The sequence below is a fragment of the Electrona antarctica genome (assembly GCF_951216825.1).
Source record: "Electrona antarctica genome assembly, chromosome: 14".
Taxonomy (NCBI): Eukaryota; Metazoa; Chordata; class Actinopteri; order Myctophiformes; family Myctophidae; genus Electrona; species Electrona antarctica.
Window position 1 is genome coordinate 12,252,928 of NC_136795.1, and position 25,234 is coordinate 12,278,161.

At 42.7% G+C, this 25,234-nt stretch overlaps 2 protein-coding genes across 7 annotated transcripts in view; both read left to right on the top strand.

The window, feature by feature from the left end:
- adcy9 (adenylate cyclase 9) overlaps nt 1-16,549 on the top strand; it is an 85,859-nt gene extending 69,310 nt beyond the window's left edge. For both annotated transcript variants that reach the window (XM_079520987.1, XM_079520988.1), the window contains exons 5-10: nt 192-294; nt 7,684-7,892; nt 8,258-8,417; nt 11,084-11,226; nt 11,446-11,469; nt 13,984-16,549. In XM_079520987.1, the coding sequence (XP_079377113.1) occupies nt 192-294; nt 7,684-7,892; nt 8,258-8,417; nt 11,084-11,226; nt 11,446-11,469; nt 13,984-15,253 (1,909 nt within the window). In that variant the 3' untranslated portion in view covers nt 15,254-16,549. The remainder of the gene's footprint in view (nt 1-191; nt 295-7,683; nt 7,893-8,257; nt 8,418-11,083; nt 11,227-11,445; nt 11,470-13,983) is intronic.
- A 4,471-nt stretch (nt 16,550-21,020) lies between these two features.
- Nucleotides 21,021-25,234, top strand: part of crebbpb (CREB binding lysine acetyltransferase b) — a 79,667-nt gene continuing 75,453 nt past the window's right edge. For all 5 annotated transcript variants that reach the window (XM_079520982.1, XM_079520985.1, XM_079520984.1 and 2 more), the window contains exon 1: nt 21,021-21,884. In XM_079520982.1, coding sequence (XP_079377108.1) covers nt 21,797-21,884 — 88 coding nt within the window. In that variant the 5' untranslated portion in view covers nt 21,021-21,796. The remainder of the gene's footprint in view (nt 21,885-25,234) is intronic.

The window sequence follows — 25,234 nt, forward strand, 5'->3', positions numbered from 1 at the left end:
TACAGTCTAAAATCAAATACAGTCGATTTTCCAGTGCTCAGTAAAATTCCTCAGCGTCTGCGGATGTCTTTGTAATTGGTTAGTTCTATAGGCATGCTCTGTTTTAGCTGTGGTTCATGTTGCTGATAGAAAGCCAGACCTGTGTTAGAGAACCTAATCTGTATTCTGTGCTCTGTCTGTCCTCCTGACAGTCTGATGAAGGATTATTTCTACAAGCCACCGATCAACAAACTGAGCCACACCTTCCTGGAGAAGACTCTGGAGTCTGCCTATCGAACCAGCTACCAAGAGGAGGTGTGTGGAGGATGGCTGTGCACTGCAGACATGCATGTGTGTATGTTTCGTGTATCTGTGTGTGTGCGCAGGGATGAGCTGTCGGTAGGGCTATGCAGGACGCCGCCTTGGTAGTTTGAAGACGCACGCTAGCCTGTTTGCAAGGTAAATGCATAATTATGACATCAGACAACACTAAAGAGTCCCCATTATGCAGTGACACTTGGTGGTCAACAAACGCTATTTCCGTACTCGGATGGACAGACAGACACAGGGACACACATAGCTGTCTATAGGAGTGGCTAGCACCACTCAAAAATCCACAGCACATCCCTGCGTGTGCGTGTGTGTGTGTGTGCATGCGTGCATCCATGCATGTTTTCACAATGTGTGTCTGCCTGTGTGTGAGCGCGTGCATCCTAATCCTTCCCTCTGTCAGTTCGCTTATCTTGATTCACGCATCACAGACTCGACTTCAAAATATTCTGGGCGTAAATCTGTTCATCTTAATGTTACCCTTCTCATCTCTTCTATTTCCTATCTGACTTTGTATGTCTGCTTTGTGCCTGCGTGCATGTGTGCGTGCATGTGTGCGTGCATGTGTGCGTGCATGCATGCGTGCATGCATCCCGACCACTCTTCTGTGTTAAATTATTCACCTGCCAAGGCAGCAGCCTAGCTCCAGAGTGTTCCTGACGTTGTGTTCATTTATTAAAGTGGCAATTCAGTTTGGAACTGAGTTTTTAAATTGCTCAAGATGTCACAGCGCATCAAAAGTATTAATATCCAACGAAGAACACCATATCAGATCAGTGATTCTCAAACTTTTTTAATTTCAACAACCCCCTTATTAGGCCGTGAGCCAGGACCCCAAATCTGGGGTCATCTGTACCGATGGGGTGAATAAGTCTCATAGTGATTTTTGGGAAGGTATACATCTCTAGTGCTAGGAAAAATGTGATAGCATTGCATCTGTGGTAGCTTTCTGTGTGTTATCACTCCATTTATAACCACATGCCAAAACTCAATTTTCAAAATCCGAATGGAGCATTCTACTTCAAACTGATGGTTCTCTCCTATTATTGATCATATATCTTTGAAGAATGGTTGGGATACAGCTCAGACTATATATTTCTCTGAAAAGTTGTTAAAATTAGCACATCTAGAAATGTTATCTATTACAGGAGAGACAACATATAGGGACTATATATTACATGAGACGTACTTCTGTTTTCATGAAAGATGCAGCACAAAGGTTCCCTCTGTAAATAACTGTAAATATTTAAAACCATCTTAGAACATAAATTCTAATCAAATGTTTTATGAAATTCAATAAACTAAATATAGTGTAAGTGTACAGTGTAAGTAATGCATAAGATAACTTTCCTTCCACCATTACATCACCTTTTAGTCCATTTGACACTTCTATCTGTTTAATACCAAACCTAATAATGCTGTTTCATATTACGTTTTTGTTGTTGATTTGTATTTGGGGACAATTTTAGCTTGGTTGCCCAAACTTTGGTAATTGGCATAATCAAAAAAGGCCTTTATATCAGGTCAATCTCACATGTTAAAGGTCTGGTCAATGAAACAGAAACAACTATTTCTATTTCTATAACAACTTATACTTATACATTTGTAATAATAGCATAAGAAAATATGATAATATTTATCTTTTGCAACTACATTCAATATCTGTAAGCTTCAACTCATAATCAGGAACATAAAATCAACCCACCACATCCCCCCAGCCCTCCTGATTGGCAGTAATATCTTACCCAAATCCTGATCTACCTCATCGTCAAAAGTATATCCTCTTTATTATCAACATCACTTCTCATTTGTAGCTTCAACATCTCATCAGGTGTCAGGTCACCCTTAGCAAAATGTGGATCTCCCATCCAAATTGTGTGACATCACCTGAACTTTCAAATTGAGCTTGGTGGTCTGCCACATTCCACTTCTATATGAGTACAACTGTCGTGGTACAACAGCAGCAACAGATTGTTACATTGTGACACCCAACTCACCCAGCACATCAGGGTTGTCTGGGAAGTTCCCTGCCAGCAAAGTATTTTGTGCTCTGATCTTGCCTTTGCACATGGATATGAGGTTGCACAGGACTGTCCCATTGAAGGTCGTTAATGTCAAGGCAATTATGTTTATGCACTGTCAAATAGGTCTACATCTATTCTATGGTAACATATAGCTGTATAGTCATATTATCCTGCTCATTACTGTGCACAAATGTATACATCTTTGTGTTTGAGCACAAATGCATTTTGAGAACCCCCACATTTTCAGTAAAGCGTGCACGCTGTGCAGCCCCCACACACCATCATTCTACAGTTCAATCTAGTTGAATACCCCTGCTGTAGGTTACAACAACAAACAGCTGCATATCAATGGTAAGGTGAATACTGTGCATGTCAACCAGTGACCATACTGTATCTGCTGCATGCTTGGACACACCTGCTTATGAGACAGACATTGACCTGACCTTTAGCACATAAGATTGACCTACTTATAAGAAATTGATTTTATGTGACAGTTATTCTGTTCATTTTGTAATTGTATTGTTTTTACATAATGCAGTACAATAGAACATCACTTTGGGTGTGGTATGGACACCATTTTGGATTTGGCAATACATAATTAACTAGTGATGGGAGATTAATCGGCAAACACATCGGTATTGGACGATTTGAGTTGTTTTTAGATTAATCGGCATCGGTTTGATTAATCAGACCGATTACGTGTTTCAATAAACTTTTCCCTACTCCTTTTTCGAACATAGTAACTGCGAGAGTGAGGTCTAGCCAACACCAACTCGGGATTCCTGGATCGCTGCCCTCCACAATGTCCTATCCAACATCAGGTTATTGAGCTCTGCAGTGTTGTTAGCCAAACTGTCGCGCCGCAGCACGTCTACATAGGTGGTACGCTTCTTTCCCCCCTTGGCTTTGCCCTGGGTTTGGCTCCCATAGTCAATTTACTTGCCTCAAGTTCTGGGTACCTGACGCAGTGCCCTGCCAGCCTCATCCTTCTCTCTCTGACTTTGTCCGTGACCCGTGGTAGGTCCCCATAGAAGAGGTCCACATTTCTGATGTGACACCTAGTGCCATTCGTAGCATTCTTGTGTAGACTCCATCCAGGGATTTTTCCTGTTGTACTGTGAGGTCCATGTCTCGACAGTATCTATGAACAGCCGCCTCTTAAGGTCTTCTCCCATGTCTGATTTCCACACTCTCCTCATCCCGTGCAAGGCTTTCCAGGCAAGTGCTCGCCGAACCTTCAGATCCTTTTCAGTTGAGGCAGTCCAGGCCCCGAGGTACTTGAAGTCCTCGACTCGCTCGAGCACCGTCCCGTCTGCAGTGGCAATGGTTTTGTCCTCTGTCATTACCTTTGTTTTCTTGGTATTGAGCTTGAGGCCGAACTTGGACCTTGGCTCGAGTCTGGCTGTAGCTTGACTCTATCATCTGGACCAACTTTTCTGGAACTCCGTAGGCACGTAGAATACTCATGAGTTTCCCCCGGTGGATGGTGTCGAAAGCCTTTTGGAAGTCAATGAATGTGATCACCGCTGACAGGTTGCGCTCCCATACCCCTTCCAATATCCTCCTCAGTGCCAGTATCTGCCCGACTTTCGAACATAAACATAAGTTAAGGATTATGAAAGATCATTATTATTATTTTTGGACGTTTATTTCCTTTGTCTTTTCTCATTTATATTTTAACATTTGGAATAAATAAAAAAATGAAAAAAATGAAATGAAATTAATGAATCGGTCTGTCTTTACAGATAAACAAGCCCAAAGTAACAGTTTGAACAGATCTACAAGCTCACAATATTATAAAGGTATTTAAGTTAGATGTGACTTGCCTAAGCCTGCAGTGCAGACACCCTGTTACATGTATTTTTCAGAATAGACAAAATTATAATCTTTCAATACAGAATGAGATCGACATTGGTAATATTGGTTATCGGCCATAACAGCAATTAATTATATCGGATATCGATATCGGCCATAATGATGAATTAGTATTAGTTATAGCCATTTTAAGCTCCTGGCAGCCATATTGGACGCCATCTTGAAAATGACACCTTTCCAGAACATATATTGTCCTATATTTTCAGTATATTCTTAAGCATGCCTAGAGGTACCAGAACCAATTGGAAAAACCTTTTCTATCATTTTTGGGGGGTGTATTACTATTTTTTTTTCCATATTGATCCATGCCATTTTCGCCTAGTGTTATAAAATAAAATGCATGATAGCACTCATAAAGCTACCACGGGTGCAATGCTATCACATATTTTCTAACTCTAGACATGTATACCTTCACAAAAATCACTATGAGCCTTATTCAGCCAGATGGTACAGACCAACCCCCCTGGCTCACGGACTATATCTCTGAGAGTGTTGACATGTGTACACTCTCCGAGTTATAGACCTGTATAATTTTTCAGCAGATTTTTATATTTAGTCTTAGTCATAGTCTTTTGAATAACTCACCATTTTAGTCTTAGTCTTATTTAGTCTCATGAAATTGTTTAGTCTTAGTCTAGTCTTAGTCGACTAAATATTAAAATCTTTTAGTCTTAGTGCAATGTTAATTGCAAAAGAAAAGATTTAGTCTTAGTCTTAGTCTTTTGAATAACTCACCATTTTAGTCTTAGTCCTATTTAGTTTTCTGAAATTGTTTAGTCTGATGTCGCATTTACACCAGGATGCTTTACTGCGATCAAAACGAATCCTACTGCATACTGTCGGAAAGTGCGCTTCATTTGGCAGGTGTGAAGGTTCATTCGAAGTCTGATGCGGATCAAACAATCGCATTCTAAGTTCGCTCATCCCCTCGATTCCCCTGGTTCACGGAAGTAATTTCTCTTTGGAGAATAACATGGGGTCATCTTAAAATCGTTTCATATAAGCATTGTGGTCCAAAAATAAACAAGCTGTCTCTGCGTTATTGTCAGGGAGGTGTCTCTATATCGTTTGCGACAGTCAGTCACTCATATATGATACAGTCTGTTTCTAGCGAAAATTTTACTAATTCAGTAGCAGTAACAATAGCGTTTTCTCACAGTCAGTTGATTCTTCATATCCATATGAGTGAAGCGGCCTGGTTGATTTGTTTATTTTTCAAATACAGTTCTTATATGAGGCAATATAAGATTCCTCTATGGGGATTACAATGCAAATAAAAAGTACATGGCTTCGGTGCTAGGAACTGAAACGTGAGGAGTATACACAGTTGGAGAAGGAGAGGGCATATTTTACGCAGCACAAAGATGTCACATTACCGTAGATAGACGAATGAGGATAAGCGTCGGCTAATTCATTTTGCGCTCCCGTCTCCGCTGTGCCCAAAAGAACAGTGTGCACGCACGCACGCACGCACGCACGCACGCACGCACGCACGCACTATCTCTACATATGAGCATGCCACAGTCTCCGAAAGACAGTCTCAACGGTGTTCCAGACAGTAATTCCGTAGGTCTCATAGGGGTAATAAAACAGAAGAAAAAAAACAGAAAAAGGACCATTTTTGTTCTTGGGATCATGAACATCTGTATATCAGAGGTCCTAAAAATCCAAACTAGAAAAAACAATAAGGGGGGTGCGCGCGGACCCCTCCTAGGGCTTCTACTATAGTGTTTACATTTAACCTCAAATTCAGTTTGCTTCTGCATCTGAATCCACGCTTATCGATCTACATGCAAGATGTTATAAAATAACACGTGTTTTCTTGTCTGCAGCCATACATTTATTAACCACTTTTACCCTGGTGTCTCTATTTATAGAGCAATTCTCATAGGCAATCGTTCTCAATTCAATGTTTTAATTAAAAAAAATATGTATAGGGCTTAAGCTGTTCGCCACCCTCTATTTCTTCTGAAATCACGCCTCTGTTCTGCAGCACAGCCTTAAGAAACAAACGCTCACCAAGCCAGACAAGATGGATGACTAGAACATTATTGATCCCGTGGGGGGAATTCAGGTGTCAACCTTCCATTTGTCAACCAAACTACTTGGACAATACATAACATGAGCCCCCATTCGCTACAGCCAGGCTCAGTGGCAGGGACGATAAAGCAGACAGACACAGCTATTGAAAAGAGCCAACACGAGGCATTGTGTTTAGTTACATAAATTAATGATCCAATAACATTGAACCAACAAGGATACTGTCGAGTGTGCCAGTCAGTTTATCTCCAGTGTATGCAGTGGTGGGAAAAGTGCTAAAGTACTAAAGTAAAAGTATCAATACTGCAAGTTACAAGTAGAAGTTTACTTGAGTAAAAGTAACGTAACGGTAACGTTTCGAAACGTTACCGAATTAAAGTAAAGATACTTGGGAGCCTGAATTGGTGTGCCGATTTTTTAATTTCTTATATGACTTCATTTTGATCCAGCACCCAGCCTATAGGTATTGATGTGCGTTGTCCTTTTTGACTGTTTGTTCAGTCTCCTCTACTACAAGACAGAACAACCAACCAAACAATGCAAACACAAATCCAGCAGGTGGAGTCAGCTGGGGTATCACGATGTGTGTGCGTGCGTGTGCATGCATGCACTGGGCTCGCGTGTCACACTGGGCTGCCTGTAAACTGCACCACGATCAGACCAGTCAGGACTGCGGCAAATAGAAATGAAATCACTGCAGGACAACTTCATATCATCTCCTTAGATCCTACTGCCCTCTGCTGGCGTAGCCTCAACATTGCACTCTGCAGCTATGAAACCGTGAAGACTACTTGTCTCTTAAGACGAACGTGAAGGTTTCAGTGGAGAGTCATGCCCCTGCAGCTTTCTTTGGTACGTTCACCAAAGTTCACCAAAGTCCATATACATTGCTGTTGGACACCCTCGTTATCTGTGCTGATGTGTTGCCTACCACAGCACCAGTTTGCAGGCTGGGAACTTCCCCATGTGTCTATGGCAGTGACCGGCCAGCCTCATGCTCCTGGCTGCTATCTTGTCACTCGCCCGTGGTAACTCCCCATACAGCTGCTTGTTGCTAACATGCTCATCCTGGTCTCTTCAACACCACAGACAGCGCATTCGTTTCAGAGAAAAAAGCCTTCAAAGACGCGGCCTAAAACAGAAGCGAATGACTATTGACAAAGAAAAGCAGTGTGGGCGGGGCCATGGCAACCGTGCATTGCAACCAGAGCGGTCCCAAAAATTAAACACAGCGAGGCAATGTTGTAGCGATATCATCATGGATTATATTCTCCAATGGGGGAAGAAATTGTGCAACAAAAGAGCGCTGCTTCATGTCCACTCTCAACATATTTCTGGCTTTCCTGGCTTTACCGCCTCTTCATCTCACATTTCCTTTGATTTTTTTTTCTCGTTTCCTCTGTTCCCTTTGTCCTCCTGTCTTTCTGTCTCTCAGGTGGAGACCCAGGCTCCAGTGCAGACCTTTGCCAGCCCAACGTTCAGCTCCTTTCTGGACATGCTGCTGTGCTGCTCCGTGTTCCTGGCCCTCTCCCTGGCTTGTTTCCTCCAACCACTGTTCGCCCAGGAGAGCCTGCCCACCACTGCCCTCGTCCTGACCGCTGTGGCCGCCGTCCTGGAGATCCTGGCTCTGTTGCTGGCTATACGGTGAGAGACACGGAGAGTACGGGTGGAGGTCAATGCCACCTCACCCAGTCTGCAAATTCATAATTTCAACTGAGGTCAATTATGGAAGAGGGTGGGAGTTGGTGAATTCATATACAGTTGAAGATCGCTCTTATGGGGGACCCATAAAAATGTGTCCGCGACCCACAAATGGATCCCGAAACCCGACCCACAGTTTGGGAAACAGTGCTCTAGTGTGAGTTATACCTCTCGGAGGGTGATGTTTGTCACATAGCAGTTACCTACAGTATACAACCATCAGAATGTTACGTTCAATCCCATATGGATTGAGAGGTCATCTTCACTTAAAAAGTGCCTCCTCCTGTGTTCCCATCGCCCTCACCCAGAATGGCTTTCTACCTGGACGGTGTGCTGAGCTGTACACTGGCGTTGATGCGGGCCATCTCAGGCTGGGTGCCACGTCACCTCATAGGAGCCGTTCTGGTGTCCTTACCGGCCGTGGCTGTGTTCTCCCATGTCGCCTGTGACATGCACCTCTCGCTCCAGGTGAAGGACTGTCAGCAATTATATATGGAACGTATTGTTGCTGTCAGTTGGAAATCTTGCATGTTCAAAATGTTACTTTTCAGGAAATGGAAGAACGTATCTGTGTGCCAAAGGATACAGTGTAGACAAGCGACAAGCTCTCAACATGTTGCATCACGTGAACTTGTACTATATACAATACACTGTCAACCAATATTAACTTTGCATGGCCAGGCTAAGCCTGGTCTGTGTTGGATGGATGGTAAGTTAACTTACGTCATGTTGTAGTCACTGATTTGTAGTCATCAGGCAGGAAACCACAACCGGAACAAGAACTACCCAAAATAATTCCCCACGATCATCATTTTAGGGCCTACCCAATAAAGTAGAATTTCCTCGTGGGATAACAAAGGTATATAGGCGCTAAATAGTCTCTGGAAAGTACACTCACATTTATATTTATTTAAAAAATCAGCGAAACTACGCAGGATCAAGGATTTTATTGGGTAGGCCCTTTATAGCAAAAGGCAGATGCACACCTCAAAAGGCTGATGCACACCTCAAAAGGCAGGTGCACACCTCAAAAGGCTGATGCACACCTCAAAAGGCAGGTGCACACCTCAAAAGGCTGATGCACACCTCAAAAGGCAGGTGCACACCTCAAAAGGCTGGTGCACACCTCAAAAGGCAGGTGCACACCTCAAAAGGCAGGTGCACACCTCAAAAGGCTGATGCACACCTCAAAAGGCTGATGCACACCTCAAAAGGCTGGTGCACACCTCAAAAGGCTGATGCACACCTCAAAAGGCTGATGCACACCTCAAAAGGCTGATGCACACCTCAAAAGGCTGATGCACACCTCAAAAGGCTGATGCACACCTCAAAAGGCTGATGCACACCTCAAAAGGCTGATGCACACCTCAAAAGGCTGATGCACACCTCAAAAGGCTGGTGCACACCTCAAAAGGCAGGTGCACACCTCAAAAGGCTGATGCACACCTCAAAAGGCAGGTGCACACCTCAAAAGGCAGGTGCACACCTCAAAAGGCTGGTGCACACCTCAAAAGGCAGGTGCACACCTCAAAAGGCAGGTGCACACCTCAAAAGGCTGGTGCACACCTCAAAAGGCTGGTGCACACCTCAAAAGGCTGGTGCACACCTCAAAAGGCAGGTGCACACCTCAAAAGGCAGGTGCACACCTCAAAAGGCAGGTGCACACCTCAAAAGGCAGGTGCACACCTCAAAAGGCTGGTGCACACCTCAAAAGGCAGGTGCGTAGGGCAATAGTGCATATCTCTGCTGTCGGGAGGAAATGTTCATTTTTCAGGAAATTAAAAATATACATTTTTCAGGAAATTAAGAAAACCTTATATATACAAAGCAACAATATACAAAGTAACTTTATATATTGTCAATTACTTCCATGAGAGGGAGAGAGGTGGTGGAGTTAGTTGCTTTAGCAGACATTTTGAGGGTCCAATGGAGTTAAGAGGTTTTGTCCAAAGCACATTTGACTACTTTCCATTGGTTCAATATTTTCGAAACAACACACAAAGGGTGTTCAATAGCACTGATTTATGCAGAAAAAAAAAAGAAAAAAAATGGAGTTATGAGGTTTCCTCCCGACAGCAACGATATATTAAAAAGGGTATCTTTGAAAAACAAAGAAGAGGACCCGCACACTGTCAGACACTCTTTATAGGTTGACGTTTCGGTCGCTTAGACCTTCATCAGGACAGACAATACAGGGCACAATAACCACCAAACATTTATAGACCACACCCCCAGTGAGAAGGTCATGGAGATGCCGGTCATTGGCTGCACAGATAACCAGAACCCAAAGGTCACTCCCCTCAAAACCATATTAGACCCACCCTAAATGAAAAAAGGTGTATGCAATCCCATAATGCAAAATACAACATTTATCAGGGTCAGGGCATCACTAAAGCGCAAAGAAAAATGTGACGGTGTAAGTCAGCCAGGTCTTCAATATCTAAAAGACAAGAGAAGTGATATTAGTGGACCCAAAAGTTTAAAAGGACACACAGGGAGAATACAAGTAAGACGCGTAAACGCGGGAAGCGAACAAAGCTACACACACACACACGCACGTACGCACGCACGCACGCACGCACGCACGCACGCACGCACACACACACACACACTACACACAGAGACCTCTGTATCGTTCCAATTTCAGTTCCTATTGGTTCTCTGTATCGTTACAATTTGTATCGTTACAATTTCTTCTCTGTATCGTTCCAATTTCAGTTGCCCTCTGGTGGCGGGCGGGTGGTGTTACAGCGTGACACACACACAGACACACAGGCAGACAGACAGACAGTTTTGGCCAGCTTCCATAGTTAGTGCTCACTTCGTTCGCAATCACTTCGTTCGCAACAATATTATGATTGCAGGGAATTATTTTGGGTAGTTCTTATTCCGGTTGTGGTTTCCTGCCAGATGACTACAAACCAGTGACTACAACATGACATCAGTTACCATCCGCTCCCGACCGGATCATAAACCCGGAAAGGAATGCTTCCCGGGCTACATCGTACATGTATATGTAGTTTGGGTCCCTGCTTCATCTCTCTCTCAGCTAAAGGGGCCCATGGCCTGATCATCATTGAATGGGTTTATATGATGGGTTTATGATGTGTGACCTCTGTCCTGTACCTCTCTAGTCCACCATGTTCCTGTGCTGTGCTGTCATCATAGCCATCATCCAGTACTGTAACTTCTGCCAGCTCACATACTGGATGCGCTCTGGCCTAGCCACGTTGGTAGGACTGGTGCTACTGCTGCTGCTCTTCAGCACCCCCTGCAGGTAATATCTCTACCAACAGTAATCACTCTGAATTCCCTGTCCCGTAGGCCTACTGAGGGTTACATTAAGAGTTAAATTAACATTGACATGGTTTGTCTGTATCGCCAGTAAATATAAGTTTATACTGTATATAATTACATTTCAATTTGTTATAGCATATCTACTGCATCTGCTGTTAATCCGCAGATAATTAGAACTGTGTTTTGTCTGTTCTTTCAGCGTTGGCAACAATGTGTTTTTCTGGTGAGTATAAGGACTCATGTTCAATACAGCAGTGGTTCCCAAAGTGGGGTCCTTGAGGGAGTTCCAGGCGGTCCCCACCTAAATGATAGTTAGGAACCAAATGGACCCTTATGGGTCTGTAACTCTGAGAGTGTACAAATGGGACCAAACAGACCCTTTGTACACTCTCAGAGTTAAATTAACATTGATTTTATAATATAAATGGGGGTCCCAGAGATAGAAATGCCATTAAATGGGGGTCCGTAGCCTAATGCGTGTCGATTTTGAGAATCACTGCTAGAGCCATTGAAACCTTCTCTTATGGGGGTCCCTGGCATATCTTTTCAAATGGGGGTCCGCAGGCTAATTAGTGTCAATTTGGGGGTCATTGACATGAAAAGGTTTGGGAACCACTGCAATACACTGTCGGGAGTTGCATTTTACACTCTGGCATTTAGCCCATTAAAAACAGGAAAGCATCTGTGTCATTTTAAGTTATTGGGTTAGGTTATTTAAAGATAAATAAACAGTAGAAGGCATAGTATTATAGTACTTTTATTTCCTTGAACGAGCACACCTTTTCATGTAATTGGTCCTTAAAGGAGCATTCAGTGATTTGGGTGATTTGGAAAACCACCCAGTCCGCCCCGGTAACAAAATGTGCACATGCACACGCTCTACAGTGGGGGGAAGTGCAACAGCATGTGCACCAAATCCCGCCCCCTCACATGATTGGAGGAAGGCCCCTCTCATCCTGATTGGATGAAGGCTTTGCCACCCACCACCAAAACTGAAACTAGGGTTTTTTTGACCCCAGGGGCTCACTGGGGACAGGGAGGAACTCCTTATATGGTCAGCACACTATAGTAGGAAGGATTATCAAAAAAAGAAAGAAAAGAAAAGTGATATTTGAGTGAAGTGAATTCACTGAATATACCTTTAATAATGTTCATTATAAGATGGCACTCATTCTGTATCTCATTGGTGGGCTATGGACAGTTCAGAAACCTGCTTATCTCATTGGTGGGCTATGGACAGTTCAGAAACCGGCTTACTAAATTGTTCCATCTTATTATGAGGATTAGTGAAGAGTAATAATCATTCAATTCAATTCAAATTATCTTTATTGGCATGTGACAAAACATACATTTACATTGCCAAAGCAAGTGTCAAAATAATAATAAAAAACAATTTAAGAAAATGGAGAAAGTATATACAGTTGGAGGAAATCTTTGAGTAAATCCACTTTAGCTTGGATATGTACTATGTTACCTGGAGACAAAATAGTTCCTGTGTTGAAAATAAGATTTCAGTGTTGAAGATAAGATTTCAGCAATTTACTACAAGAATTGTCATAAGGTCCATCCTCGAATATTTACGTCTTTGTCATTATGCATGCAGAATGCATTCATCATTGATTTAAATGTACTACTACTAAATTTACTTTCTTTTGATGCTCACTGGCGTGGCAACCATTCAAGTGTAGGGCTGGTCAATATATTGATATAATATCGATATTGTGATTCAGGTATGAGTGATGTGATGTGTTGTGCTATTTTCTAGAAAATTACAATTTGATATTTTTATCACAATATAATATTATCACAATATCGATATCAAAGGCATTTTGTAAAACATATAATATTCCATATCACCCGGCCCCATTCACGTGCATTGATGCACAGTTGAAATGTTGTAAATGTGGCCGTAACCTACATATATTCTCAGCAACAAACAATTCTCACAACCCTCTGTGTAATGCACTACACTTTACGGCTAACTAATATACTTTCTCCGTCCTCTTTGTTCGAGACGCTTTCCTCTCTCTTTCTTCTCTCATTGACCTTTCTGTTTCCCAGTGGTGGAAAGTAACTAAGTACAATTCCTTAAGTACTGTGCTTAAGTACAACTTTGAGGTATTTTTGAGTGGTGTAAACCACTCCTACAACTGGCTTTTTTGTGCAGAAAAAATGAGCATGGTTGCTATGTTCACCCTGTTGTAATGACGTAATGAAATCACACCCGGGTGAACAGGGTGAACATAGCAACCATGCTCATTTTTTCTGCACAAACAAAGCCAGGTAATGAAATCACACCCGGGTGTGATTTCATTACGTCAGACATGATTTCATTACGTCAGACAGACCTTACACCACTCAGTTCACACGGGTGTGATTTTTTACTTTACTTGAGTATTTCCAATTTCCAATACTTTCACTTCTATTCTACTACATCTCGGATCCAAATCCAAACATACAGTACCCACTTCAGTCCTACTTATATACATTTTGGCCATTTGAAAAGAGATTTTCAAAAGATTTGTATACATTTTCTATACATTTGAAAACTTGAAATGGGACATTCTGCACAATGAGTTTTGTACTTTTACTCAAGTAAATGTTGAATTCTGGACTTTTACTTGTAACAGAGTATTTCTATATTGCAGTATTGATACTTTTACTTAAGTAAATCAATTGAGTACTTTTTTCCACCACTGCTGTTTCCTAGCATTGTTTTTCTCCCTCTGCCCTCCAGGCCAGGTGACCATGCCAATAGCAGCAACAGTTCCGTCAGTGTGATCGACAGCCCGGCAGACCTGGTGCTCATGCCCAGCAGTCCCCTGTTGGCCCTGCTGGCCCCAGAGGCCTGTGTGGCCTTCTTCTTGCTTCTCCTGCTGGTCTGGTTCCTCAACCGCGAGTTTGAGGTCAGCTACCGCCTCCATTACCATGGCAACGTGGAGGCTGACCAGCACCGCATCAAAATCCAGAACATGAGGGACCAGGCCGACTGGCTGCTGCGCAACATCATCCCCATCCACGTGGCGGAGCAACTTAAAGTCACACAGAGCTACTCAAAAAATCACGACAACGTGGGCGTCATCTTTGCTAGCATCGTCAACTTCAGCGAGTTCTACGAGGAGAGCTATGAGGGCGGCAAGGAGTGCTATCGCGTCCTCAACGAGCTCATTGGAGACTTTGACGAGCAGCTGCGGAAGCCGGCCTTCTCTAATATCGAGAAGATAAAGACCATCGGTGCCTCTTACATGGCAGCGGCCGGACTCAACGCACAGCAATGTGCAGACGCCGTGCACCCCCACGCCCATCTCCGGGCACTGTTTGACTTTGCCCTGGAAATGATGCACGTGGTCGACGACTTCAACAAGAACATGCTCGGCTTCGGCTTCAAGCTCCGCATCGGGTTCAACCACGGGCCCATAACGGCAGGCGTGATCGGCACAACCAAGCTCCTATACGACATCTGGGGCGATACGGTCAATATCGCCAGTCGGATGGACACCACGGGTGTGGAGTGTCGTGTCCAGGTCAGCGAGGAGAGTTACTGTGTGCTCAGTGGCATGGAATACGAATTTGACTACCGCGGAACGGTCAACGTAAAGGGAAAGGGTCAGATGAAGACGTTCTTGTATCCCAAAAGCAGTGACAGTGGTCCCGTGCCTCAGTACCAGCTCTCTGTATCACCCGAGATCCGGGCGCAGGTGGACGGGAGCATCGGGCGCTCACCCACAGATGAAATTGCCAGCATGCTGCCTGCAACTACTATGACTGCCGCCGGCACTACCAATGCTGCTGCACACAGCACTGGCACTGGCTCCTCTACCAGCCTGGGAGTAGGCATTGGCCTCCTGGCACATGAAAGAGAGGTGGCAGAGTTTGTCGAGAAATCAGACGGCCGTGAAAGGCGTCTCTCTACACAGAATTGTAATGCCAGGCGCTCCTCGTCTCACGCTGGCCTGGCATCTCTTCCCGTTACCAATCTAAAGGTGCGTTCAGACTTGGAGGGTTAGAGCGGCGCGATTACATACAAGGTCAATGCAAAGACGTTGCGCGAGCACCGCGAACGGGTGCGGCGCGACCTGGTGCAGGACAAACGGGACGAACTGAGGCGAATATTTAAATTCAAGTCTGAACGCACCTTTAGAGGGCCAACTCCCACTACAGATGTCAAACAGCCTATCATTTCTCCTTCCCCTCGGCCAAGTACACACCGAAACTCCACAGCAGAGTCACAGAAAGATGTTGAAAGTGGCAATAAGGAGTATAATTATGATAGTGACAATGGGGAACTAACCAACTTTAAGCTTTTTAATCAGTACCTTCTGCCCTTTAAGCTCAGTCTCTTGTTCCTGCCTGTTGGCATCTACATAAGTTGGTGTGCAATTGGTTCTTCCACAGACTTACAGGGAAAACCTACCATGCTCTCATCAGCATCAGTCAGACAGTGGGTCATATTTGGCTGTAAGGCGATGATGTGATTGGATCGGCGAAGGATGCTGATTGGACCAATAGGAACCGTGTAAGTCAGGAACAACCATAGGAGGTGGGAGCATGTGATGGCAACCTCTGCCAATTCTCTCATTTGCTACAGATTCCATCGCCACGCATTAACCTACTTGATTATCAATAACCTTTAATCTTGATTCTTTAAAATGTGTTTGGCATTTTGTACATTGTATGTCTTTTAAGTGCCTTTAGTATAGAATAATATGTAGACCAAGTAAAGAGGCATAAAGGGAATATCTGTGCAAAAATCTAATTAAAAACAAAAACAAAAAAACAATGCTTTGGTTAAACATTTAGGTCTGTCATATTTTACTGTGTTACTATTAGTACAGTGTTATTTCTGCCTTTATTACGGTAATTACTCAACAGCTTGACCTTATTAAAGGTTGAACTGGGGAGATCACAATGAAGAAAAGGGAAACAAGATGGTTTTACTATTTGTGTTTGTGTACAATCTGCGCAGAAACTCGGCATGAAATTCTGCAGATGATGTTTTCTTTTTTCTTTATTAAAAAACTTTTCTTGAAAGCCAGAGAACAGACAAATCAATTCCGTCTGAAGTTCGAGGAGGCCTGTGTGTTGTCCGTGTGTGTGTGTGTGTGTGTGTGTGTGTGTGAGAGAGAGAGAGTGTGATATTACTACTGTTCATTTGACATGTATGACAATTAATTTGGGGGGGGGTAATTGAGAAGGATATTAAATCATTCTTGCTGATCTGGCAACTTTATCTCTGACTTTGGTTTGGACACTTGCATTACCTACCACTGTCGGGACGTATCACTGCCTAAGCTAGACTTAGCTAGCATGCTCTCTCGGCAACAGCACAGCATTAAAGATGAGGCTAACTGAATAGCATCAGATGCTATAGTGCAAAGTTTTTGCCATATTCCTGATGATGCTCTTGTGGGAACTCTAAGTGATATTTATTTTACTGAGCAATATTTGAGTGGCTCTTATTAGGCATCGCTATGTGTACAGCATCTTTAGCTGTGACAGTAGATGAATTAGGGCAAGCAGCTATCTAGATGATTACACAAAAGTCTATAACAGATACATAGGAGCTCTTGGTATACTGTATTTTTATGAGAACACAAAGCATAACTGTCAATTGAATGACCCCACCGATAATAATATTAATTCAAAGAAGGTTAATGAATGCAATGCAAGCCAAATGCAGGTGTTTGTGTGTCTCTCTGTACTAGCCTACAGTACACCTACCAGTATTTGTTTCAGAGCTGCCTTCATATTTAGATTCATTTTTGTAACTTTATTCAACCTGGTAGATACTGTCATGACATATTAAAGCTACAATCCATTAGTTATATTTATGTTGTCTCCCTCTCCCGATGGAGAGAGATAAATGCAGTGCTGTCCGGACTACAATAAAGATGGTGGCGCAACTAGGGCCCTGCTAATTTCAGCCAATCGGGAGATTATTTTATAGTGTTCCAGATCCAATTTTGTCTGCTCACTTCTTTGTGTCACTGAAGTATTAAAATTAAACTTAATACTGTATGAATTATCTTTCCTGATCGGAAAATGCATGCATTTTCTGTTTATTAATGAGCTGGAGAGATGGGGACACCCCTATAGTGCGTCGCAGTCCCTCCCCCTACCATGGACCAGGAAATGAATCCCAATGCATTTTTCCCATAGACATTTCTTAAAGTATTTATTTAAAGACGGTTACAAAGAAGAAAAACAACAAAAAAGTGTTGTAACGTGCCGTTTCTTTCTTCTTTCTAATTATTTGTTCGGCCCAAAAAATTGTGTTTGTTGTCATGATTTGTCACGACTCGAGTTGGCTTTGTCCGCGGCGTAAACGTCTTTAAATAAATACTTTCTGAAATGTCTATGAGGAAAATGAACGGAGAATCATTTCCTGGTCCAGGGTAGGGGGCGGGACTGCGACGCTCTATAGTGCGTCGCAGTCCCGCCCCCTGCGAGGGCACCGGAAGATAATTTCCCATGAAATTTTCCATAGATGTTTAAAAACGTATAAAAGACCTTTAAGCCTCGGACAAAGCCAACAGCCGAGTTGACAAATCATGACAATAAACACATTTCTTTGGGCCGACCAAATAATTATAAGAAAAAAAAGGCACGGTAGGTATAACACTTTTTTGAGTTTTTCTTCTTTCTAATTATTTGTTCGGCCCCAAAAAAAGTGTTTATTGTCATGATTTCAAGGGAAAAGGCACGCTCTACTCAGACAGTTTCATATAGCTTCAGGCGTGTGCTGGGTGCAGATTCAAAATGAACATATAGAAAATGAATAAAATCCGCACATCCAGTCGAGTAAGAGTCTTTGTTTAATGATCAAAGTGCTCCGCAGCAGCAGTCATACCAGACAGACAAACGCGTTTCGGCGCGCAGGCCTTCGTCAGTGTCAAAATTGACCTGCGCGCCGAAACGCGTTTGTCTGTCTGGTATGACTGCTGCTGCGGAGCACTTTGATCATTAAACAAAGACTCTTACTCGACTGGATGTGCGAATTTTATTCATTTTCTATATTGTCATGATTTGTCAACTCGGCTGTTGACTTTGTCCGAGGCTTAAAGGTCTTTAAATAAATACTTTTTGAAACGTCTATGGGAAAAATGAATAGGAAATTTTCTTCTGGTGCCCTTGTCGTTCTGAAAGATGCTTTACAACTAACTAAACAAACTATAACAAGGCTTGCTATAGATATTTTACACTAATCTTTACAAGAGCTATCACTTTAACATACTCTAACACATACATTGGTTAGAATAATGTTTTATTTGTTAAAATAAGTCCTGGATTGTAGCTTTAATTATGTACTGACTCAGTCCACCAGTTAAGTGGTGTCTAGACTCTAGAGAACTTTCTCTCACGTGCTCTCTGTCTCTCTCTCTCTCTCTCTCTCTCTCTCTCTCTCACACACACACACACACACACACACACACACACACACACACACACACACACACACACACACACACACACACAGAAAAATGGGCTGTGTGCTCAGAAGCTAGAGAAAGGGTTTTCATTTGCACATTTGTGAAGTGAAGTGCTGCTCATGCAGTACTTAACTTGTTGGCTGTCTGATTAATTTTGGTTTGCTACAATAGAGAGTTTAGTTTGTTCCTTAATTGTTTTCATAAGTGATTGTTTACTTTCTCCTGAATTATGATCAACCTACTGAATCCAGACAGCGTTTCTATAAATGTGAGCTGTGCCTTTCCTCAATACATGCCATTCAAAGCAATCATTCCAAACTTTGTATTGATTAATTGGCATTGTTGGAGTTAAAGGAACTATGTTGACAAATATATGAATATGCTGTTAAACTCGTATTTGGCTTTGCATTTTATTATGTGATAATGCTTAGATATGTTTTTTAAGGGCAATAATTAATGTAATACTTTTATAAAGCATAAGTTTAAAAGGGACAAGTATACTTTGCGCTTATGAGCACACAACCCAAGTTCTTCAATGAAAGAAATATAATATAATAATCGGTATAATAATCAGTTGATAAACTGTTGAAAAGTGCTTAGTAGAGGTCACGTCTTTCAAATAATATCTTTTTTATTAACTCCAAGAAACCAATGTATTAGCCTATTGTTTATTTTTGTCTTGGGAAAGTCAAGTCAGCTCAAGGACGACAGGGTACATAAGACCACATCTTGCCACTTGAGTATCACTGTATCACACTGCCTTCAGTGCAAACGTGAAAGTATGTGGGCTTGATTTTAAGATGTAGGTGATTTTATGAACTACGACTATGGCACATTAGAAATATTTTGATGCCAAAGAATGTCATCACAGTCATTCAGACTTTTTTTTGTGTGTATGGATATTTTTGCCTTATCCTGAGGATTTGTTGCTTCTGTTGTGCACATTGACAATGGGCCATTTTTATATTCACTATGATGAACATTTGCACAAAGCAGTCACTTTTATGTACATACTTCATGCCTTTCTATTGTATAGTGTCTGAGTATGTTCTGTTATTTATACATGTGCATGCTATGCTTGATTATTAGCTCCTTAGTGGAGGAGGAGAGAGTTAGAACAGTGTTGGAATAATACCTGTGCCTGCATGTATAAAGAGTGTTTGTGAAATGGTGTGATGGTGTGTTGGAAGGAAAGCATAAATCTAAGCAGGGATGTGAACTGGATTAGGACATTTGAGTCCATTTTACCAAATCCGTTTGAGAAAAATATGACTTTAATATCAGGACAGATAATACTTCAGTCACACCAAGAGTATTTTTTCCCACGTGATTTGTTTAATTAAAGGTGCAATCCATAACTTTAATGTCCTACCTGAGATTCAAACTCGGGCCCCCTGGACAGGTATTAAAAAATGTACTGTTAAGCTAGAGCTTTCGTGCAATACCAGTAGTGCCACAGCCAGGATATATGCATTTCACAGTAGTTCAACACAGGTTGACCAACTGCAACCTGTGTGTGTTAGTTGTGTTAGTTATAATTATTGTATTAACATACCCCACAGATTGGTCAAAATAACGTTTTATTAACACAACAAGTTATGGTTTGCAGCTTTAACAGGCCTCATTAAAATGGGAACTACTAATCTGTGTTTGTAGGCAGTATAAGTATTTCAGTAACCTGCAGTACTATAGCCAAGTTCTGATTCATTGTTCTCTATGGGATTTCCTTTTGTATATAGCACGCTGAGGCATGCAAATGAAGTTTAACAATGGAATAAAGAGAGGTTTTGGGGGAAACTTTGTCCAGTTGAGTTTTGTAGCCAATATTTGATTGATTGATTGATTGATTGTAATTTTTACAATTCACAGCATGTAGAATGGGTACATTTCAAACGAAAGCACAAGTCAATACAAAAACTGCCACGAGGATGAAACCAGGAAAAGCACTAAGACTTGTTTACATCTGGGTCTCCATTTTCAATTCAATTCAATACATTTGACATTTAAATGTACAATACTACCATCCCAAATATTGTTTTTATCCCATTACACATTTGTGGAAACACTGTTCTCAACATGGGGTCTGGAAGTCCTTGGGGGCATATTCCAGGGCCCATACTAATTTACTAAATAGTTGGGAAGTTACAAAATATTACCAAGGATTTTTGTAGATGTACTAGTATATTATATGTATGTATATGGCTTTTTATTCTAATGTGTAGGGTTCTTCCACCCCTAGAGGCTACCTCACGTACGTGCACATGACGCATGGTGGGACACGGGTTTGCGTAAGGGCGTGATGGCAGAGCCCCTCCCCCCTACAGTCTAGCTGGAAAGAAAAAAAAAACTTTTTTTTTGTATCGGAGGAATCAACAGCCGCCATCTTGACGCGGCTCCGAATCGGGATTTCAGCGGAGCATTTATATTTTTTAAACCCATCCGAGCCGAGTCAGACCGGACTTGAACCCCCTTTTCGCACGGAGAATCCCAGTATTTGTTCTTCCGAAGAGAATCGCCGCAAACATGTGAGGATTAAAGCCGCTTTTGTCGTCTCGAAAGCCCCTCGTATGTTTGATTTCCCCTTCGGAGAGCGCCGCTTGTCGCCGTATCTCCGCTCCGACCCGATGTATTCGCCGGCAGACAGCGTCCAGAGAATCAACTCGGTGCATAGAAAATATTTGTGGAATTATCTTCTTTTTATTAAAACCAAAAGGAGAATTTAGGGCTGCTGATTTTGGCTGCGAAAAAAATGATTCCATATACACGTGAAACTGACGGCATACGGCGAGAGGGACGCGTCTACGCTTCGCATGATATTATTTGATTATTTTTATTTATTTTTCTCAAGCTGAAATATTTTTTTTGGACGCAATTATTACGGATAATTATGTGGGTGTTGGGTGTTGGATTATCATGGGGTGACTGTCGAAGCGTGGTGGCGCTGTTGCCCTCCTTTTGAGACGTGTTTCTAGGCTGGCCGTGGAGCCGAAGAATTTCAGCGGAACCAGTTTACTACTACCCCTTTACGATACATGAAATAAAATAAAATCAAGGACTTGCCCGTATTTCACGGATCCCTTTAAATTCCCCATCCACCACCCACTAAGCACCGACAGGAGGATGGCTGACAATATGCTGGATGTGGGACCCCCCATTGCGAAGAGACCCAAGCTCAATTCACCTGCTCTCTCAGCATCGGATGGTCCAGGTGAGGAGAACCACAGTGCTGCTTTATTGTATTGTGCACAGGTGCAATGTTGCTGGCCTGGTTGAACGATGCTGTATGTTTTAATACGAGATCATAATAGACTGCGGAACATGTTGAACACGCTGAACCTCAGGCTACTGTCAGTCAGATCCAAGTAACACTCTTTTTGGATTTGACTGTGTAGACTTTCAAGTGTTGGGTCATTTGCTCGTCATCTTCATCCCTGAAATAATATATAAAAAAGGTAAACTATTGAACACTTGTTAGAAATATGACCCCGTCAGAGGCCAGTCGATCCATGTTTCTGGTGCACTTATCAGCTGTTTAGAGTTAGACAAACCATACGTTGTCACGCAATCGCATAGTCAGTCTTCCTATGGCTCAGTCTTCCGATGCAGAGATGTTTTCTTAATCCAGCGAGGTCCAGTTAAGCAAAGTTACTGACAAATTCAAGTTTCTCTGCCCACAATCCCACATGCAACTCCCTGAATATCACAAACTAGCCCCAGGCTGTACATCTCACCCACTCAGACCTGCAGAACAACTTTTTCAAGAAGCACAGCAGCAGCAAGTATGGTAGTACAGTAAAGTAGTCCCTCAATTATGTAGTCAATGACTGCAGAATTGAGGGGAAAATGATTTGTGCTCTGTATTCTTTTATGACTAAACATGGTGTGTGCTGTCAAACCTGTCACATCTACAGTTCTGAGTTATTCCATCCATGTAATATGAATCTGTTCTTGCTTCATTCAAAATCGTAATTGTGTTTACTTTAAAGTATTAATTTCTTGTATTTTCTAAGCTCATTTTCTATTTAATTGTCTGAATCTCACATAACAAGCGATAGGATATTAAACATGCTTAGGGCTTTTCCAATCATCATCAGCTGCCATTTGTTGTGACCTCGCTTTGAGGGTGAGGAAGAGGAATCTATATAGCTGGGGAAGCCCTCTGCTCTGCTGTGCTGTCAGCTGCAGCATGGTGTGTATGGGATGGGTGGGTGAGTGAGTGTGTGTGTTACACCCAGACGGCTTCCAGTGAAAGGAGTGTCCACTGGTGGCATGTCAACAACCGAGAATGACAGGATCGGGTCTCGGCCAAAGTTGAGTTTAGCTAGGTCAGTAGGGCCACCCTCAGTGACACCCTGGTTGCTGTCAATTTAAGACAGTTTTTCCTATTCATTCCAATTAATACTAAAGCATTTCCTGCATCTCTGTATCACCCATTCTTTTATTTATTTAGAGTAGCCAATTATTTGTTGTTACCACCCTTTTCTCCCCAATTAACTCAATCCTCCCCAGACACACATTTCTGTGTTGACACTGCTGTTGTATTGTACTGACTCACCTCCCAGTAAGGAGCCCCCTCCGGGAGGACGCAAGGCCATCGTCCTACTCCTCCCGCCCAACACTCCCTGCTGACAGGTGCCGCCTCAGCCTGTAAGAGTATGTGCAGCAATGACCAATATCACCCACCTCCCCTCCCCCAAACACGGTTTTGTGTTCGCACATATATGCCCGACAAACCAGATGCGCCACGGTGGATTTGAACCCACTACCTCCCTGGTGGTGTGGGGACTTTTCCACAGTGCACATATCTCCTATATGTTGAGCTGTTGGATGCTGAGATGTTGGGTTGGTATGAGTATGACATGGTAATGTTACTACTGGTGCCAGCTACTACTACAACTAATATAATAAATAAACTCACACCTCTGTGAAGCGAGGGGCACTCTTATCATCACACACATGCATCATCTCATTCCGGCCAATCACAATTTGCGTCCTCACTTTTGTCTTCAATGTTTGTTTACGTAATGTTTACACAGTCACAAACTCACGAATGGCCATTCATTTTCAATGGCATTTATGTTAGGACAATGTTTGTGTTTACTGTTTACACTGGACATAGGAGGCACCCCTCAAAAATGCCAGTAAATACAGCCCAAACTCAGCACAGCGAAGCCCACTGTGACTGCCACATGACGTCATGGGTGGGAATGCTTAAAGCAAACATTAAAAGTCCATAGACTTGGATGCCACATGATGTCACGCGGGCATGCTGATTTATTTTTTTGGGGGGGCATGAATAAGACAAATTCCCCCTCCAACGTCTTTCAACCTGGTGTCCCTATTTTGGGCATGTTATTATAGCGATTATTTTTTTTAAAATCACACCTGTGTGAAGTGACTAAGCAGGGGTTGACACTAAGGTCTCAGAGGCACTTGTCTGTCGGGCAAGTGCAGGTCATGTTCTTCATGTTATTTTTACTTTCTACTTGCATGCTTGAAACGTTTCCTTTCCCAGTTGAAAACTATGTTTTTGTTTAAGTCACAGGAATCGGCTACAGTAAACAATCAAGTTATGTAAATACTAGCATTTTATTTTAACAATAAGAACATTAGAGGTAGCTCTCTTGACACCCCTCGTTACTGGAGGTGCCACTTTCACACAGCCCATGGGCTTACTATCTGCGTGAGATGAGTATTGAATGACTGGCAACCATTAACACCCGAGCGGCATAAACGGAGTTCTCCGTCCTATTAAATAGTAACGCCCAGCGCTCAGGACGAGATTAATAAAAGGACGGAGATTCATTGATATCAAAACCGATCGCATCGCTCCACAGGCTGAGAGTATCTGTTGCGCAACATTCGATGTCATTCCGGTTGGGACGTCATCTAAAATGTTCCGCCCCCATTTTAGCGGATGAGACCGAAAATCTTAAAACGTGAATAACTCTTGATTTAAATCATTCCGTCCAATTCTAAGCAAATATTATGTTTTTGACGGCCCATCGCGGTCCCGTCGCTAGTTGCGTTAGAATTAATCATACCTCCCGTTGTTGTCTATCACCTCGGGAGTGTTTTGATACATCAAGCTACTTCAGCTACATCCGGGATAGCTCCTGGCGTGTCGCTAAATGTGCTCCGTTGCTGTAAATCACTGGGCGCTCTGATTTAATGGTCCTAAATACCCCCGGGCGTTCGTGGTGTTAAACGACAACAACGTTCTGAAAACACAATAATAAGCCAACCAGTGATGGTATTGTTGACACTTGGCACTGGCAGGCAGGCAATGTATATTGATGTGTTTTGTGCTCGTTCTGCGAGATTTACTTTGTGGTACAACGGTGTCGTGTGGCAAACAAACGATCCACAAGCTCACGGCGCATCGTATCCCAAGCGTTGTGAAGCATGCCACATTCAGGGTGCAACACCGCCGTACGACGCAGCATCGCCGCATAGTGTTGCTCAGGCCGAGCCAAGTCAAGACATCTTAACTTTTTTGGCGACTCGCGAGGCGGGTTGTGGAACTTATGGCGGGTTATGGCGTTGTCATGATACCAT